We start from the raw sequence: 18,473 nt of genomic DNA, 5'->3' as shown, positions 1-18,473 counted from the left end.
GACAGGGGGTGATGGTGAACTTGCTCTTTCTGATGGTGAGGTTTATCTCATTGCTGAAGGATATCCCCTTGCAAACATAGAACATAGAATAGTACACCAGCCTTTTTTTGGCCCACGATGTTATGAAGAAAGAGCAGGGAGATGGACGATTTAATATAGCTGGCATAGTCTCGCTGGAACCTATGGCTTCCAACTGCACTGTATAGTGCGGAATGTGACCTAATTTTATTTAAAATTTCACAGCTTAACACCCTGCTTTAGGAATGCTGGTAGCTATGAAGTGTTTTCAACGTCCCTGTGCAAACTCAGGCCGGACTTCAAAAAGTTCCTAAACTATTTTGCGAAAAGTTGAATACTTGTCAATTTCAGAATGTGTCATTCACAGACACCGCCCTGCGCGGTATTAATATTAAACAGATGTATTTGCATATAAATCACGTGTGCGAATATTAATCAGAGACTAGTACTGCCGTGGCTCACCATCTGGCAGAGGAGAGGCAACCTGTTACCAAGAAACTTCAGAACCGATAGGGAGTTGAATGAGCGAGTGAGTAAGTGAGGAAGGGAGGGAGAGAAAAACCGCCAGGGCTACCGGGACAGTCCCAGGTTGTAACAGCCCATCCCGGAATTACCATGGCTCTAACAGAAGCAGTTCTGCCTTCCATCAGCTCGTTTGCCAGTCCCATAAACTTTCAAGAGAAGCAAGACGAGATTATCAAGGTAAGACAAGTAAGAGGAGTTTGGGTGATTTGTTGGGGCGCCCGGGGAGTTTCGACTGAGATGGTCAAGATCTGGTCTATTTGCCACCGCACCGTCCCATTACACCTGGAATTCTCCCAGACCGCCACGCTGTCTCCGCGGAGCAGTAAATATGAGTAATCTCAGTTTATTATCGGTTTCCGTGGCCAGGATGCGGATTCCAGAGGAGGAGACTGTAGTTTCGGTCAGACGCAGGCTGAAGCTGAGGTGCGCAGCTGAAGGCAGAGATGTCTCTCTCGTGTCCCGGGAGTCATGTCCTGTAGGAGTTAATACTACGCCTGGTGTGTTACGTACGTGTGGTATGTGGACATGGGGTGTGTGTGTCTACACGTACTTGTGCGGTGTCTGTATGTGAGATGTTTGTATGGGTATATATGCAGTGTGTGTAATATGTATTTATATACTGTGGTGTGTGATGTTTGTGTGTATATATTTTGTCTGTATTTGTTTTTTATATATGCATTGTATATATGTGTTTCATATCTTTGGAGTATGTATTTTCTGTGTATTGGTATATTGTATGTGTATCTGAATGCAATTTGTGTATTTGTGTGGTGTGTGTGTATATTTGATACATGATGTGTGTATATACAGCATTTTATGAGTTGTGTATATGCATTGTGTATATGTGTTGCATATATCTCAAGCATGTACTTATTTATGTGTGGAATGTATTTGTGTATGGGTATTGATATACGATGTCTGTATTTTAGTGTGTGGTGTATATTTGTGTGTGTGTGCGTGCGCGCACATTATCAGATTGTCCTCTGCTAGTACAGAGAATGGTATGATGTTGTGTTATTTGTGAGTGTGGAGATCAGAAAGTCCTGGGGAGTTGATCAAATTGCTTTTTATGTTCACTGGAGGGGGCTTTTTCCTGTGTTAAGCAAGTCAGCAGCCTGTTCTCAGGGGTTTGGATTATCCTTGGGTGGGATGGACAGTCTGGATGTTGGGGGGGGGTGGTGGTGGGGAGCTGTTTGTGATGACAGCTTTCTCAGTGTCTCAGTATTGGTGGTAGGGGAGGGAAGATACATATGTTAGCTGGGAGGCTGGGGAGAGCTCTGGGTCAAGGAGCATCTGTGGGGCATGGGGGGTGTTGGGGAAGAGGGGAGTGGAATTGTTGACCCTGAATGGGTGACAACAAAGTTTGAAGCCTAGTAGTCAGGGTCCCATCATCAGTGAGTTTGGAGTTTGAGGCCTGTTGTTCGGTGATCAGTAGGTCCTGTGGTCGATGCTAAGGACAGGGGTCCAGGAATCGAATCAGAAGTCCGGAGGTCGAGGCCTGTTGGCTGTAGACCCAGGTCTACGAATCTCTGCATGATTGCTGGGGTAGTCAACGGTCCAGTGTGTGAATCTGAGACTGCTGGATGCCGAAGCAGATGGGCTGGCTCGGGGTTAGAGGACTGTGTGTGGGTGTGTAGGGATGGAGGAACAGGGCTTGTTTTGCTGTTATATTGCTTATTGTGTTCTGTTTTGTTATGTCACGTCATGTGTGGGTCTGCCAAGCATTGTGTAGTGACATTTGCAGGCTGCCTCCAGCACACCCTTAAGTGTATTGGTAGTTCACGCAAATGATACACTTCATTCTATGTTATGATGTTCACATGACAAATAAACTTTAATCTTGACATTTTGGGTTGGGATCGTGCATCAGGACTCGTGATGTAGGGGGTTTGACCCAAAAAGCAACAAATCCTCTCACCCCACTGATGCTGCTTGATCTACAGATTTCCTCCAGCGGATTGTTGCTGCAGATTTCAGCATCTGCTTCTGTGTCATGCATTGCATTTATTGCGTGTACCATCAGCTTGCAGAACCCTGCTTGGAGTCCACTGCAACGCACAGAGCACTGCAGGATCTCGGTGGGTCAGGTAGCTTCTGGGGAGGGAAGTGGCCTTGCATTTGGACTGTGTGTGTGTGTGAAGGAGCGATAAGGAGGAGGGAGTGGTGTGGCACCACAGAAGCTGCTGAGTTGCTCCGGCACTTTGTGTGCTGCTCTAGGTTCCAGCACCCGCAGTCTCTCGAGTCTGTTTCTTTCCTCACGCCTGCACTGGTAGTGTGGTGCATTTGGACTTCAGAACAAGAGGCCATGGGTTTGAATCCGGCTGGCTCCTTGCATGCTGTCCAACCATGCTGAGCTGAGTGTTGAGGTAGTAACTCTGCCTCGTAGAGCAGACAAACGCTACAGAAATGGCAGGGTGAATGCCCAATGCACCAAACAAAGCATGGGAGGAACTTTGCTTCCTTATGACATGAGGTGCAAGGGTGCAAGAATCAGAATCGCGTTTCTTTTCACTGACTTTTGTAAAACTTGTTGTTTTGCAGCAGCAGTACAGTGCAATACATCAAAAATACTATAGGTTAAAATTAGAAATATATTGTTAAAAAATGTAGTGCAATAGAGAGCAAAACTATTGAGGTTGGTTCATGGCCCATTCAGAAATCTGGTGTTCGAGGGGAAGGAGCTGTTCTTGAGGCATTGATTGTCTGTCTTCAGACTCCTGTACCTCCTTCCTGGTGATTGTAGAAGTCAGCTCACCCCACTCTCGCAGGGGTGGCTAGCAGCAGTCAGAATACTCCAGCCTTGCAAGCACAATCCCCGATAAAGCCAACAGTCTGTACAAACCAGGATCCCATAGGCAGGGAAAACCCACTGAGCATTTCAAACACAAGGTGTTTGTTTGGCACAGGGTGAATGTTGCCTGTGGTGTTCACCCCAACACAACAGTTTCAGATGAAGGGCAGGGAATGCATGCAAATCTCCCATGGGCAAGTGATTGGCAAAGTGACTCTTATTTGTTTTTTGGCATTACCATTGTGGTTACATGTGTAGTTCTCAAAGCCAGTACCTGTCACTCCAACACTCACCTGTCCTTCTGACCGAGGGTCAGTATACGGGGACACTACACTGACTGTTTGTCGCTATAAGAATGAAATGAGTTGCAGCTGTGTGATATAATTTAAAGCATTTTGAAACTCATTCATATTTCCCGAAAGATAACTTCGTGTAAAGAACGGGACCCAGTTTGTACTGAACACTGTCCCAGAACATGCAATATGATGGTATTCAATTAATCTAGTTTAGTCAGAGACGCACAGACTTACACAAACACAATACAGAAACAGGCCCTTCAGCTGACCCTCAAACACCATTTTATTGTCCCATATTCTCATCACTAACATCCCCTCCCACCACCCACCCTCACCAATTCTACCACTCACCTACATACTGGGGGCAATTTATATTGGCAATTCACCTGCCAACTTGTATGTCTTTGGGATGCTGGCGGAAACTGGAGTAAACATGCACAGTCGCAGGGAGTACATTCAAACTCCGCACAGACAGCACCCAAAGTTGGGAGGGAACCCGGGTCTCTAGAGCTGTGAGGTGGTGGCTGTGCACACTGTGCCATTGGGTCATCCTGATGTCGGCCGGGAGGCAAGTATCTGTCAAGGCATGATGGAGAACTTGCAATGATTTTGTGGCAGCTTTATCAATTGTACCTGAGAAGGCAGGTAGGGGTGCATTATCATGCTTGATGTGAAAACTGTACCCTGTATTTGTCCAGCAGTCCCTCAGTGGCTGCATCAGAATGCCACGCTGGATCACGTGAATGGGACCTGACCCCCAGTTCTCTCTCTCCCAGAAATCAGGACTACAGGAATACGACACTAACATGAGAGGTTCTTCAGATGCTGGAAATCTAGAATAACACACACAAAATGCAGGAGGAATTCAGCAGGCCAGGCAGTACCTTATGCAGAGGGATAAACGGCCGACGATTTGGGCAAAGACCCTTGTACTCGAGTCATTTCGTATGCGACAACAATGTACTGAAGTAGTCAAAGTTGAATTTATTGTGACATGCACAGGTTCACGCATTTGTGGGTGAAATGAAAAACTTGCAGGAGCATCACAGGCAATAGCAATCATTCAGAAGAAAAAACAATCTATACAAAATTATGCAAGAAAGAACATAATTAGAACATAATTAGAACAGCAGTGGTTGGTGCTGCCATACTGGGTTAGAGATAAGGGTTGTGTAGGTTGGTTCCAGCATTGAATAAGACACAGGAGCAGAATTGGGCCATTTGGCCCATCAAGTCTACTCTCCCATTCCATTATTGCTGTTTGTTATTCCTCTCAACCTCATTCTCCTGCCTTCACCCCATAACCTTTCACACCCTTACTAATCAAGAACCTATCAGCCTCCGCTTTAAATATACCCATAACTTGGCCTCCATGGCCACTATGGCAATGAAATTCACAGATTCACCACCCTCTTGCTAAGTAAATTCAAAGTACAATTATTGTCAAGGTATGTATGCCGTATACATGCCTGAGATTTGTCTTGCCCATAGACAGCCATGAAACAAAGAAAATCATGGAACCTATCCAAAGAAAAACATCAAACCCTCCCAGGTGCAAAAGAAAATCGCACACACAGCTACAAAGAAAGCCATATGAAAAACACAGAATATAAAACCCAAAACTGAAAGAGTCCAGGCATATTCAGTTCAGCTCAGTGTTCGTTATCTGCAGGCCGTCCCAGATAACAAGTAACAAGAAGTGACTAGAAACTAGAAATGCATCATAGTGTGAACTATAGCGTTCAATACACAAACCACACTGATTAAACCTTGCCCGACCCAGAACTCCAGCACCATCCTACGACAGCATTGAGAGAGGGGGAGAGACCATTCGAATGCTGGGACCTTCTTTCGGGAGTGGTGAGTGAGAAGGAGAGAGAGGCTGTCAGAAGTAAGGAGGAAATTTCTCATTACCGCTGTTCTAAAGTGACATCCTTCTATTCTGAAGCTTTACCCTTTGTTCCTAGATACCCCCACTATAGGAACATCCTCTCAACATCCACTCTCTCAGCTTTTCAATATTAGATAAGTTCAAAAGGAATAGTTGAAGGGAAGTGGCTGTTCTAGAACCCCTGGAACAAACTGACCCTCAGCATATACAACCTGAGGGGCCACAGATAGACACAAGTGGAAGCAGTTTAAAAACTGCACCCTGCAAACTACCTTTTCCAAAAGCTGCCTTCTGGAAAGCACTCGAGGGCTATTAGAATAAAACGAAACAAAAAACTTCACACCATTTGAAAAGTTTCTTCCCTCGGGCAGTTAATTTGATCGACCTTTCTAGTTTGCCCCCTCCTCCACATCAATCTATTGCCCCTATCACTGCACTGCATTGTAAACACTTTAAACCACTTTTTATAATACTGCTTGCATTGTAAATAGTTGCTGGCATTTGTGTAATTATGCCCATTTTATTCCATATCTGTTCTATAACGTCTAACTTTACTTTTTATGTAACTCTTTATTCTTTCTAATTGTTGAATGTTGTTTTTTGTCACGTGTCGCGCCGACACAGCACAGCAAGTTCCGAATACACGTAAACGTATATGGTGAATAAAGTTGATCCTTGATCCTCTTGTGTCTCTAGTGTAGCAGTTCAGAACACCAGCGACCCGGTCTCATTTCCCGCCACTGTCTGTGAGGACTTTTGCGTTCTCCCTGTGACCGCAAATGTGTTTCCTCCAGATGCTCTGGTTTCCTCCTACATTCCAAAAAAACCACACGAGTTAGTAGGTTAATTGGGTGTCGTGGTCTTATTGCGCCAGAAGAGCCTGTTACTGTGCTGTACCTCTAAATAAAAATAAATTTGTACTTTGAGTGCAGCACTGAACCAGCAAATGGAAGGAGGGTTGGACTTCAAATGACGTGTGTGGATTCTGAGATACATTGCTGTGGTTCGAGAAGGGGAGGGCTGGAAGAATGGACCAGCTATGACATTTCAGGAAATACCAGAAGGAGTTGCTTGAATAACCAGGATTTTTGCTTTCCGTAAATTGAGCAGGATGTTTTTGTTATGAGGGTGGACAAGATTCATACCTGGACGATTGGGTGGAAACATCATTATGTGGAGGACAGATTTGCTCTCACCCCTGGCCAGCTCTGGCTCCATTCCTGGTATGATCTTAAACTTCTCCTCCTTGCCTTCAGGACCCTGTGTTTTGAATGGTTTTCATTGCCACAATCTGGAACCCCTGACCACCGCCATATCTGATCTCCTCACGCCCAGTCTTAACTACACTACCACTTGCTTTCAAACGTCTAACGTCTAAGCTCTAAAATTCCTCCCAGTTTTCTCTCTCCTCTGAGGAACTTCTTTGGCCAGAGGGTGGTGAATCTTTGGAATTAACTGCCATAGTTGGCTGTGGATGTCAAGTCATTGAAGGTGGAGTTGATAGGTTCTTGATTAGTAATGGTGTCAGGAAGAGAGCAGAAGAGTGAAGTTGAGAGGGATAAATAATTAGCCATGATGGAATAGCAGAGCAGACTCGATGGGCTGAATGGCTCAAATCTGCTCATTAATACCTGCCTCATTTTTCACACTTTTATGACTATCAGGTACATGGATGCCTGGGTATGGAGGGCATGGTCCAAGAGCAGGTCGATGGTACTAAGTAGAGTAATAGTCTGGTATGTGCTAGATGGGCTGAATGGCCTATTTGTGCTGTACAGCTCTGTAACTCTACCCATGTTTATGTATGTAATTGCCTCGAATTTTATTCTGAACTGCCCCTATGAAGCTCCCTGGTACACTTCCTTAGTTAAAGTTGCTGAATAAAATATTTATTATTATTGTTTGATTTGATTCAGTGCAATTTTAAAAAAAAGTTATTAAACTTCGAAAAGGTGCAGATGAAGGGTCTCGGCCTGTGACGCCAGCTCTTTATTCCCCTCTCCTATTGGGCAGAAGGTACAAAAGCCTGAAAGCCCAGGCTCAAGGACAGCTCCTATGTCACTGTTATCAGTCTCTCGAACAGACCGCTTGTACGATAAGGGGAACTCTTGGCCTCGTATTCTATGTCGTTATGATCTTGCACTTTGTTGTTTGCCTGCACTGCACTTCCTCTGCAGCTTTTACATGTTATTTTGCCCTGGAATTGATTTGCTTTGTTCTACCTCACTGCACTGTGTAATAATTTGTGCAAACAATATGAAAGATAAGCTTTTCACTGTATCTTCATACAAGTGACCATAATATACCAATACCCAGAGTTACACACACACAAAGTGCTGGAGGAATTCTGCAGGTTGGGCAGCATCTATGGAGCGGAAAAGTCCTGATAAACGGTCTCGGCTTGAAATATCGGCGCTTCGTCCCCCTACATAGGTGCTGCCTGACTTGCTGAGTTCATCCAGCATCTTGTGTATGTTGCATTAAACTACAAATATTTGACGTATACTTTTGGCCTGTCAACAACTATAAAATGTCATGCCTGTACTAATCCATCAGGCACCTTCTGTTGCCTAACGACTTGCTGAAGATTTAAGGCTGAAATCTGAGCAGATTAGCTGCAAATTTCCCACAATTTCTAAGTTAAATTTTGAATAATATTAAACAGCAAAATTTCGTTTTAATGTTGCAGAGTTAATGATCCCTCAGATAAAAGCCACTGGCTCAGGATTAATTTCATATTTATATTTCACATTTTAATGAGTTTAAAATAATTATTACATGGTAATATTTAGCCCTCTTCAGGTGAGAAAAATCAAAGAGTAACTATGAAAGAATTGGTATTTAAGTAGCAATACACAAAATGTTGGGGGAGCTCTCTAAGACAGGCAGCATCTATGGAGGGGAATAAACAAGTCGACGTTTTGGGCCAAAAACCTTCATTATGTTTGGAAAAGGAGGAGGAGGATGCCGGGATAAGAAGGTAGGGTACAGGTGATAGGTGAGACCAAGTAAGGGGACGTTGAGTGGCTGGGGAGGGTGGACGAAGCCAGAAGCTGGGAGGGGATGGTGGAAGAGATAACGTTGAATAAGAAGGAATCTGTTAGGAGAGGGCAATGGACCATTGAAGAAAGGGGAGGAAGAAGGGAACAAAAGGGAGGTGATGTTCAGGTGAAGAGAAGAGAAGGGGTAAGAGGAGAACCAGACTGGGGAATGGAAAAAGAGAGAAGGGGGAGGGAGGAGAAATCACCAGACGTTGGAGAATTCGATGTTCATGCCATCAGGTTGGAGGCTACCCAGATGGAATTGCTCCTTCAACCTGAGTTTGGTCTCAACGTGGCAGTAAAGGAGGCCATGGACAGAGATACCAGAATGGGAATGTGAGGTTGAATTGAAGTGGGTTGCCACCATTCAACGTTTTGGGTCCAGACCCTTCGTCAGCCAGTGATGAAATGTCCAAACTTGAAATGTTGACTGTCCATTCCCCTCCATAGGTGCTGCCTGACCTGCTGAGTTCCTCCAGCGCCTTTGTGTGTTGCTCCAAAATTCCAGCATCGGTAGTCTCTAGTGTCTGCATTTATGGTGTGTTGTAAGGTTTTACAGAGACCTAAGATCTGGAATTCTGTTTGGAACCCTCCCTGTTTCTCTGACATTGTATTTTCCCCTTTTAAGATGTTTCATAAAACCCATCTCATGAGAAGACTTTTCATCACCTTGCTTATAATGTAGCTTAGTCTCAGATTTGGCTTGATATCAGCTGTGAAATGCCTTGGGATGTTTTGCTGTGTGAAGGAGCGTCAGGACATAAGTTGTTGTTGAAGTACAAAATGAAATTTAATGCTCAAATTATTTTAATAAAAGGGTTAGTTCTAAAGGAGGCGCAAATGGAAACAGAAAAACTAATTCTGTGAACCATTGATTCCAGGAAAAGGAATCTATCTGTATCAGCAGGATCAGGATTTAATTGGTTTATTGCAATTCCTGATTATTTAATTACACTGGTAGCTTCCCTGGTGTTGCACAAACGATGTGCTTTATACAATGACAGGGCACGCAATGTACCGTGAGGTGGAGTTGTGTTCAAAATGGTGTTTTACAAAAACATTTGTTGCAGCTTGTTGCAAGATATCTTGCAGTCACAGAGGCTAATTGCGGTTGGGTGGGGATTGTAAGTGCTTGGTGAGTGCTCGTGAACTTCTGTCAACATCAAGTGGGGCAAAGTCGAGAGGAAGAAAATAAAGGACTTTTTCCTTAAGACAAGAGATTATGCAGAATAACATGCACAAAATTCTGGAGGAACTCAGCAGGTCAGGTAGCTTTTATGGAGGGAAATAATGAGTCGATATTTTGGGCCAAGGCTTTTCATCAGGACTCACAAGGACTTTTCTTTCTTGCTTCTTTAGAACATAGAACACTACTGCACAGTACAAGCCCTTTGACCCATGGTGTTGTGCTGACTTTTTAACGTACTCCTAGATCAATCTAACTCTTCCCTTTTACATCGTCCTTCATTTTCCGAACATTCATGTGCCTATTTAAGAGTTTCTTGAATGCTCTCATGTAACTGTCTTTACCAGCACCCTTGGAAGGCCATTCCATCCACCCACCACCCTGTGTATGTATTTAAAAAAAAAACACCTTACCTCTAATATCCCGTCTAACTTTCCTCTAACCATCTTAAAATTATGTCCTCAAATATTAGCCGTTTCCACCCTGGGGTAAAAAGTCTCTGGCTATTCACTCTATCTATGCCTCTTATCATCTGGCACACATCTATCAAGTCACTTCTCATCCTCCTTTGCTCGAAAGAGCAAAGCCTTAGCTTGACATATCTTCAAAAGCCATGCCATCTAGTCCAGACAGCGCCCTGGTAAATCGCCTCTGCACCCTCTCTAAAGCTTCCACATCTCTCTTACATTGAGGTGACCAGAACTGAACACAATATGATAATAGACAATGCACAAAATTGGGAATAAGCACTGAAAAATGCTGAAAGTCCTCAGCAGCAACTGAGATGTTAACCCTGTTCTTTCTTCTATGGATGCCGTCCGATCTACGGAGTATTTCCAGCATCTCAGTTTTCGTTTCTCTCTCAGAAATAGTTGCACTGAAGTGCGGTAGATAGCTATGAGTGCCAATAATACAGAAGTAGGTGTGCTTCAGTAAGGATACTGAGACTCAGCAAGTTGTGACAGAAAGGTTAAATGAGTAGGCAAAAGCTTGGCTAATGGAATTGAATGTCATGCACTTTAAAAGGAGTAAACAAAAGGTGGAAAGCTACCTGATTAGGGAATGGCTGCAGATGAGTGGAATACAGAGGTATTGTGCATGAATCACTAAAGGTGTGTCGATAGCTGAGTAGTTAGCACACTGGTTTTTATTGCAAAGGGGTTGGAATTTCAGTGTAGAGAAATGTTACAATTGCACAGGGTTTTGGAGAGGCCGCACCCTGGAGGATGATAAATAGCTTTGGTCCCCTTATTTTGGAAATGATATGCTGGCATTGAAGGTAAGACAGAAGAGAATCACCAGGCTGGACTTTGCGTTTGGCAAGCTGCCTTATCAAAATATCTAAAAAGAAACCCAGAAGCTGAGTTTATTGTCATCTGCACAGGTGCAATGAAAACCCTGCAGCAGCATCACAGGCAAATGGCATCAGATGGGCAGCGTTCACAAGAAGAGCATAACTTCAGTGTAAACTAGGCACAGTTTTGATATGAATGAACACAATTAGAGCAAAATGAAACCAAGTCCATTTTAGTGCAAAGTGATTGAAGTCATCATAGTGTTGCTAAACTGTAGTGATTAGGATTTTGCCAGTTCAAGAATTGAATAGTTGAAAGGCACTAACTGTTCTTGAACCTGGTTGAGTGAGACTTCAGGCCAATGGCTGCTGCAAGGAGATGGATTTTAAAGAGATATTAGCTTTATTTGTCGCACGTCCATTGAAACATAGCAAAATACATCATTTTGCGTCATTGACCAACACAGTCCAGGGATTGTATGCTGGGGCAGCCTGCAAGTATTGGCCAGTGTAGCATAGCTGTAATTCATTAACCCCATCCGAATGTTGTAGGAATGTGGCAGGAAACCAGAGAAGCTGGAGGAAACGAATGCTATCACAGGGAGAACTTACGAACTCCTTACAGACGGTGGTGGGAATCGAACTCCAATCAGTGATCACTGGCACTGTAAGGCAATTGTGCTAACTACTGCGTCGCCCCATGTCGTGGCCTGGCCTGTATGATGGAGGTCTTCATGATAGATGTTACCTTCTTGTGGCAGCACCTCCTGTAGATGCAGGATTATTACTGGTGGGGAGGGGTGTGCCCGTGATGTTCTGGGCTGAGCCTACTCCATTCAGCTTTTTCAGCTCCTGAGCATTCGAACGGCCTAACACAGAAATGATGTAACCGTCCAAGATATGTTCAGGCATTTTTCTGAATGTCTAAATCTGTTAAACCTACATTCTTTGGAATTTAGGAAAATAAGAGGTAGTCTTATTGAAATAGAAGGGTACAACAGGGGAGATGTTGACTGTTTCCACTGGGGGAGTCTTGAAAAGGAAGACAGAGATATAAGGTAAGATGGACATTATTACAATCTGAAGTGTAGTGCACAGGAATTCCTCCTCACGGAGGGCATTGAGTCTCTGGAATTCGCTCACCTGGTGGGTTGTGGAGGCTGCATTATTGAAGACGTTCGATGAGTGGGTGGATAAATTTCAGAGACGGGGAACCGGCAGAGAAGAGCACTGGAACAGAATGATCATGTTGAATGGCTAGGTGGGCCTTAGAACCAAGAGGCCTCCTCCTTCTATTTTCCTGCGCTTGTGGTTTTCACCCACCTCCAATTGAGGTCCGGTTGCTCTGCTTATTGTACATGAGTGTTACCTTTCCATAATGGAGCTTGTTTTGCTGTTGTTTGGTTGCTTGTTGTGTTCAGTGTTCTGCCAAGCACTGTTGGCATGCTCTGTTGGCAAATGACGCATTTCACGGTGGGTATGTTTCGAAGTGCATCTGATAAAATAAACCTAAATCTAAATTCTGCACATCTGTATATTGTGCGCAGGAGTGTGTTCTATACACAGTGGATTGTGGTTAGTTGGACAATCGTTTAACAGAAGCAGCTGCTTATTTGGGAGAACTCTTAAAGAACAAAAACTAATTGAGAAAATTATTTGGGACACTAAGCCACTTAATTGGGACAAGAGACTGTTGCTGAACAATTTCTAACTAGCATTAGTCATGTGTTCTTGTGTGGCCGTTAGGCACTACACCATGCCTTACAACAGGGGTGGCCAACCTTATACATCCCATGCGTCGATTTTTTTCACGCATGAGTTCAGATGCGATTTTTTTTTCCACACACGAGTTCTATATTAACATTTTTACAAGAATTGAATGGGTGTACAAGAGTTGTATGGTGCATCTGAACTCGTGAGTGAAAAAATTGACACATGGAATGTGAAAGGTTGGCCACTCCTGCCTTATAGTGTATATATATTTTTGGTTTATATATATACTATATATTATATATATTTTTGCCCCTGGTAGGTGGCGAGAAATAAAGAGTAAGACAATTCAGAACTGTTTTTCTGCCCGTGGTTTCAAGGATTCAGGCTTGGAGGTGCCAGAAAGGGCTGGGAGTGAAAATGAAACGATTTCACTACTTCAAGTTAGGAGCAAGATGAATTTGAAGGTATCACCAATCATCTTGAATGTTACAATGAAAATGAAGATTTGGAGGATGCAGTTGTTGAAAACGTTATATGATGGCTGTCCATTATCTACGTTGGGTGTCTGTACTGATCTTGTTCACTTACAATCAATCAAAACAATGCAATGGCATACACTGGATGAATTCCTCTATCAGTAACTAAAGGAACTAATACACAGTTTTATAGTACTGTAGTAGTGTTACATTTTGTTCTTTATTTTACTTGGGTTCATAATTTGTTACTCAGTTAAACGGTAGCTGTCTTTTTTTTAATACCTTTTTAAACTATTTCCATGAAACTTTAGCTAACTGGGGCAGCTGTTCAATAAGGCCAAAATGTACTGGTTTGGATGAGTCCCAATTAATTGTGTTGCGCATGAGTGTGTTATGTTGTCTTAACGGCCACTTTATTAGGTAGACCTGTTTCTTAATGTAAATATCTAATCAGCCACTCAAGGGCCTAATAGCATGAAGAGATGGTCAAGAGGTTCAGCTCAAGTATCAGAATGGGGCAGAATTATTATCTAAGTGACTTTGCCTATGGAATGATAGTTGGTGCCAGACAGAGTGGTTTGCTGGAGGAACACAGCAGGTCAGGCAGCATCTGTGGAGAGAAATAAACAGTTGATGTGTTGGACCAAGACCCCTTTGCGAGGACAAGAATTTGATCTTTATCTTTCAGAGTTTAGAAAAGTAAGTAAGCAGTGGTCTTCTCCAAATATACAACTTTCCACAGGGGCATGGCTGAGTAGATGTGGAGATGTTTTTGCTAGTGGGGAAGTCCTGAACAAATTACAAGATAAAGTGTGGGGTGGGGGTGGGGTCACTGAGAACTAAGGTGTGTGAAATTCTTCCAGTGGGGTGTTGTGGACTTCCAGATTTCTCAACTCCAAAGAGTTGTGGAGTCTGGATCAATGGAGATAAGTAAATTTAAGAAAGAGAGGGGAATTAAGGTTAATGGATTAAAAGGTTTTAAGGTTAATAGTTATTGATAGAGGAATTCATCCAGTGTATGCCACTGCATTGTTTTGATTGATTGTAAGTGAACAAAATCAGTACAGACACTCAATGTAGATAATGGACAGCCATCATATAACGTTTTCAACAATTGCATCCTCCAAATCTTCATTTTAAGGTTAATGTTTTGCGATCTATGTCAGGAGACTGAAACAGTACAGCATATCCTTATTTCATGCCGGAAATTTGCACAGGAAAGGCAACAAAGGTTACAACAATTACGCAAAATAGGACTGGTAGAGAACGATGTTAAAGGCTTATTGGAATGTAGGGAGAGTGATCAGCGGAGGAAATGGTTGTTTAGTTTTTTAAGGGCGACGGGACTGGGAAGACGGCTTTAAAGTGAATGGACAATGGAGGACAATAAATCCTGAAGATGGCAGTAATGCAACAGTATGGATGCCAGCTGCAGTAAAAACTCGAAGAAGAAGATTAATAGAGAACTGGCACAGAAGAGGAAATGGACCTAGGGCAGATCAGCCATTGTTGTATTGAATGATGGTAGGCTTGTAGGGTTGGGAGCTCAGCTCCTATCTCTACTTTTTGGTGTTCTTCTGTAGCTGTGGCCAGCTACACGGCTGAGTGTTTGCCCAGAACCCAGGCTTACAAATGACAGCAGAGCTGGGAGGAGGAGCATCCAAATTCAACAAAACTCAGCAAGTCCTGACGAAGGGTCTCGGCCTGAAACGTCGACTGCACCTCTTCCTACAGATGCTGCCTGGCCTGCTGCGTTCACCAGCAACTTTGATGTGTGTTGCTTGAATTTCCAGCATCTGCAGAATTCCTGTTGTTTGCGTTTAAACTCAGCAAGTGTTTCCCCAGCCTGCTGAATATATATCTAGGATTCAGCTTTCAAACAAAGACACCTTATTCACTTTCACTGAAGAGACAACTCATTCGAATTTACAGGAAGTGAGGTATGTGAACATAAAAGGGGTGCAGGGAGAGGACATTTTGCCCCCCTCCCCTCCCCTCCCCTCAGTCAAAACAATCACAGACAGTCATTTTCAATTCTCAGTCCTTCTCCCAGAGTGGCAATGTCAAATACTAGAGCGTCCTGCTTATGGTGACAAGGAGAAAGGTTTAAGAAATTTTTATCAGGCAGCTTTCTTTTCAAGAAAGTGGTGGGTGCCTGTTAGAGGAGGAGGTGGATGCAGGTACAATGTCAATTTGTAGTGGAGTCCACATTTGATTTGAAATGCACCGTCTCTGGTCTTTGTTCCTGGCCCAATTCCAGATGGAAAAGGCTGGGCACCAGCTTACCTGCCATCGAGGACATTTTTTATTTGTGCTTAACTCAGACGTGAGGATGTTCAGGAGGTGGCATTGAGAAATATTAGCTAGTTAGATAATGGTGAATCTCAATGGGGAAAATAACACTATGGTTGTTGTGCACCCTAGAAGAAATCTTAGTTTAATTGTGGTTTGTGTAATGAAGGTTTTAAAGCTTTTAATTCTTTTAGAAGCATGTTCGCAGAGGTTCATAAAGCTGGAGATCTCACTGCAACATGGCAGGTGCAACTAACTGGGTGATTTTTTTTCACCCAGTTACATGCTATTATCCATTCCAATTTGCCTAGTGTCTCAAAGGTCAAAAGCAGATGCAATTTAGTTGGCTCCTCACTCAACCCTGGAACATCTCTGAACAGTGAAGATGCATATATCAGGATGCTCAGCGTTCAGTAAGACCATACAATGTAGGAGTAGAATTAGGCCATTTGGCCCATCAAGTCTGCTCCACCATTTCATCACAGCTGATCCAATTTTCCTCTCAGCCCCAAACCAATCTCCTGTCTTCACCCTGTATCACTTCATGCTCTGACCAATCAAGAATCTATCAAGCAACACACACAAAATGCTGTAGGGACTCAGCAAGCCAGGCAGCATCTATGGGGAAAAAAATTTCAGGCCGAGATCCATTGGCAAGACATCTATCAATGTATCAGCGTTGGTCTTAATTATAAATAAAGACCTGGCCTCCACATCTACCTGTGGCAAAAGATTCCACGGATTCACCACTCTCTGGCTAAAGAAATTCCTCCTCACCTCCATTCTAAAAGGACGCCCCTCTACTCTAAGGCTGTGTCCTCTGGTCTCGGACTCTCTCACCATAGGAAAAATCCACTGCATGTCCACTCTATCAAGGCCTTTCACTTTCTGATAGGTTTCAATTAGGTCATCCTTCATTCTTCTGAATTCCAGTGACTACAGGCCCAGAGCTATCAAACGTGCTTCACATGACAAGCCATTCAATCCTGGCATCATTTTCTTGAATCTCCTTTGAACCCCCTCCAGTTTCAGCACATCCTTTCTAAAGTAAGAGAGCTAAATCTGCTCACAATACTCACTAGTGCTTTACTGAGGCCTCACTAGTGGTTTTAAAAAGTCTCAACATTACGTCTTTGCTGTTATGTTTGAGTCCTCTTGAAATAAATGCTAACATCACATTTGTCTTCCTCACCACAGACTCAACCTGCAAATTAACTTTTAGGGAATCCTGCAGAAGGATCTCAAACTCCATCTGCGCCTCAGTTTTTTTTTGTATTTTCTCTCCATTTAGAAAATAGTCAACTCTTTGATTCCTTCTACAAAAATGCATGACCATACACTTCCCAAGACTGCATCCCGTCTGTCATTTCTTTGCCCAATTTCCTAATAATCTAAGTCTTTGTGTAGCCTCTCTACTTCCTCAAAACTTCCTGCCTCTCCACCTATCTTCATAGCATCTGCAAACTTTGCAACAAAGCCATCAATCCCATTATCCAAATCATTGGCATATAATGTAAAAAGAATTGGTCCCAATACAGACTCTGGTGGAACAGCACTAGTCTCCTGCAGCAAACCAGTGCTAGATCCTGGGTCACTTTAGTCCCACTCTTTACCTTCTGCCAATCAGACACTACTTTATCTATGTTTGAATGCCATCATCTCCTCAAATCTGATCAATAAGCTTCAAGGCCTTGGCCTCAATACCTCCTTGTGCAATTAGATTCGAGATTTCCTCATTTGCAGACCCCAGTCAGTTCAGATAGGTAACAACTCCTCCCTAACCTCCATCACCACAAGTGCATCACAAAGCTGTGTGCTTAACCCCCTGCTCGACTTGCTTTACACCTATGACTGTGTGGCTAAGCACAGCCCCAATGCCATTTTCAGGTTTGCTGACATCACCATTATCATTGGTTGGATCAGAGGTGGTGACCAACCAGCATATAGGAGGGAGATTGAACATCTGGCTGAGTGGGGCCACAACAACCACTTCTCACTCCATATCAGTAAGACCAAGGAACTGGTTATGGACTTCAGGAGAAGGAAACCAGAGGTCGATGAGCCAATCCTCCTTTGGGGGATCAGAGGTGGAGAGAGTCGGCAACTTTAAGTTTCTCAGTGTTATCATTTTTTTTAGAGGATCTGTCCTGGGTCCCGGACGTAAGTGCCATTACCAAAAAAGCACAGCAGCATGTCATCTAAAACTTTGACAAACTTCTACAGATGTGCAGTAGAGAGTATGTTGACTGGTTGCATATCAGCCCAGTATTGAAAAAGCAGTGCCCTTGAACAGAAATGCCTACAAAAACTAATGGATACAGCCCAGTCTATCACAGGGTATAGCCCTCCCCACCATTGAGCATATCTACATGAAACGCTGTCGCAGGAGAGAAGCATTCATCATTAAGGACCCCCGACCATCCTGGCCATCCTCTCTTCTCACTGCTGCCACCAGGAAGAAAGTACAAGATCCTCAGAACCCACGCACCAGGTTCAGGAACAGTTATCACCCTTCAACTATCAGATTCTTGAACCAACTTCACTCAACTTCATTCGCCCCTTCACTGAACTGTTCCCACAACCAATGGACTCACTTTCAAGGACACTTCATCTTGTGTACTTGATATTTATTGCTTATTTATTATTATTATTTAATTTTTTATTCTTTTTGTATTGACACAATCTGTTGTCGTTCCACATTGGTTGGTTGTCTGTCCTGTTGGGTGCAGTCTTTCATTGATTCTGTTGTGTTTCTTGTATTCAGTCTGAATGCCTGCAAGAAAATGAACCTCAGGATTGTATAAGGTGACGTATATGTACTTGGATTATCCTAAATGTGCTGGCTCCAAGGTTTTGAATGGGCCAGTCGGTTGTATTTTTATAGTATCAGGATGTCCCAAAACCTTTTAAAATGCAGTCACTGCTGTAATGAAAGAATCAGAATCATGTA

At 43.3% G+C, this 18,473-nt stretch overlaps 1 protein-coding gene across 1 annotated transcript in view; it reads left to right on the top strand.

The window, feature by feature from the left end:
* The first annotated feature begins 460 nt into the window (after nt 1-460).
* The window catches only part of LOC134339238 (Krueppel-like factor 1), a 54,862-nt gene continuing 36,849 nt past the window's right edge, over nt 461-18,473 (top strand). The window contains exon 1 of the mRNA XM_063035579.1: nt 461-720. Coding sequence (XP_062891649.1) covers nt 634-720 — 87 coding nt within the window. The 5' untranslated portion in view covers nt 461-633. The remainder of the gene's footprint in view (nt 721-18,473) is intronic.

This window comes from Mobula hypostoma, chromosome 29 (genome assembly GCF_963921235.1).
Source record: "Mobula hypostoma chromosome 29, sMobHyp1.1, whole genome shotgun sequence".
Classification (NCBI taxonomy): domain Eukaryota; kingdom Metazoa; phylum Chordata; class Chondrichthyes; order Myliobatiformes; family Myliobatidae; genus Mobula; species Mobula hypostoma.
This window is presented reverse-complemented; position numbering and strand designations above follow the sequence as displayed.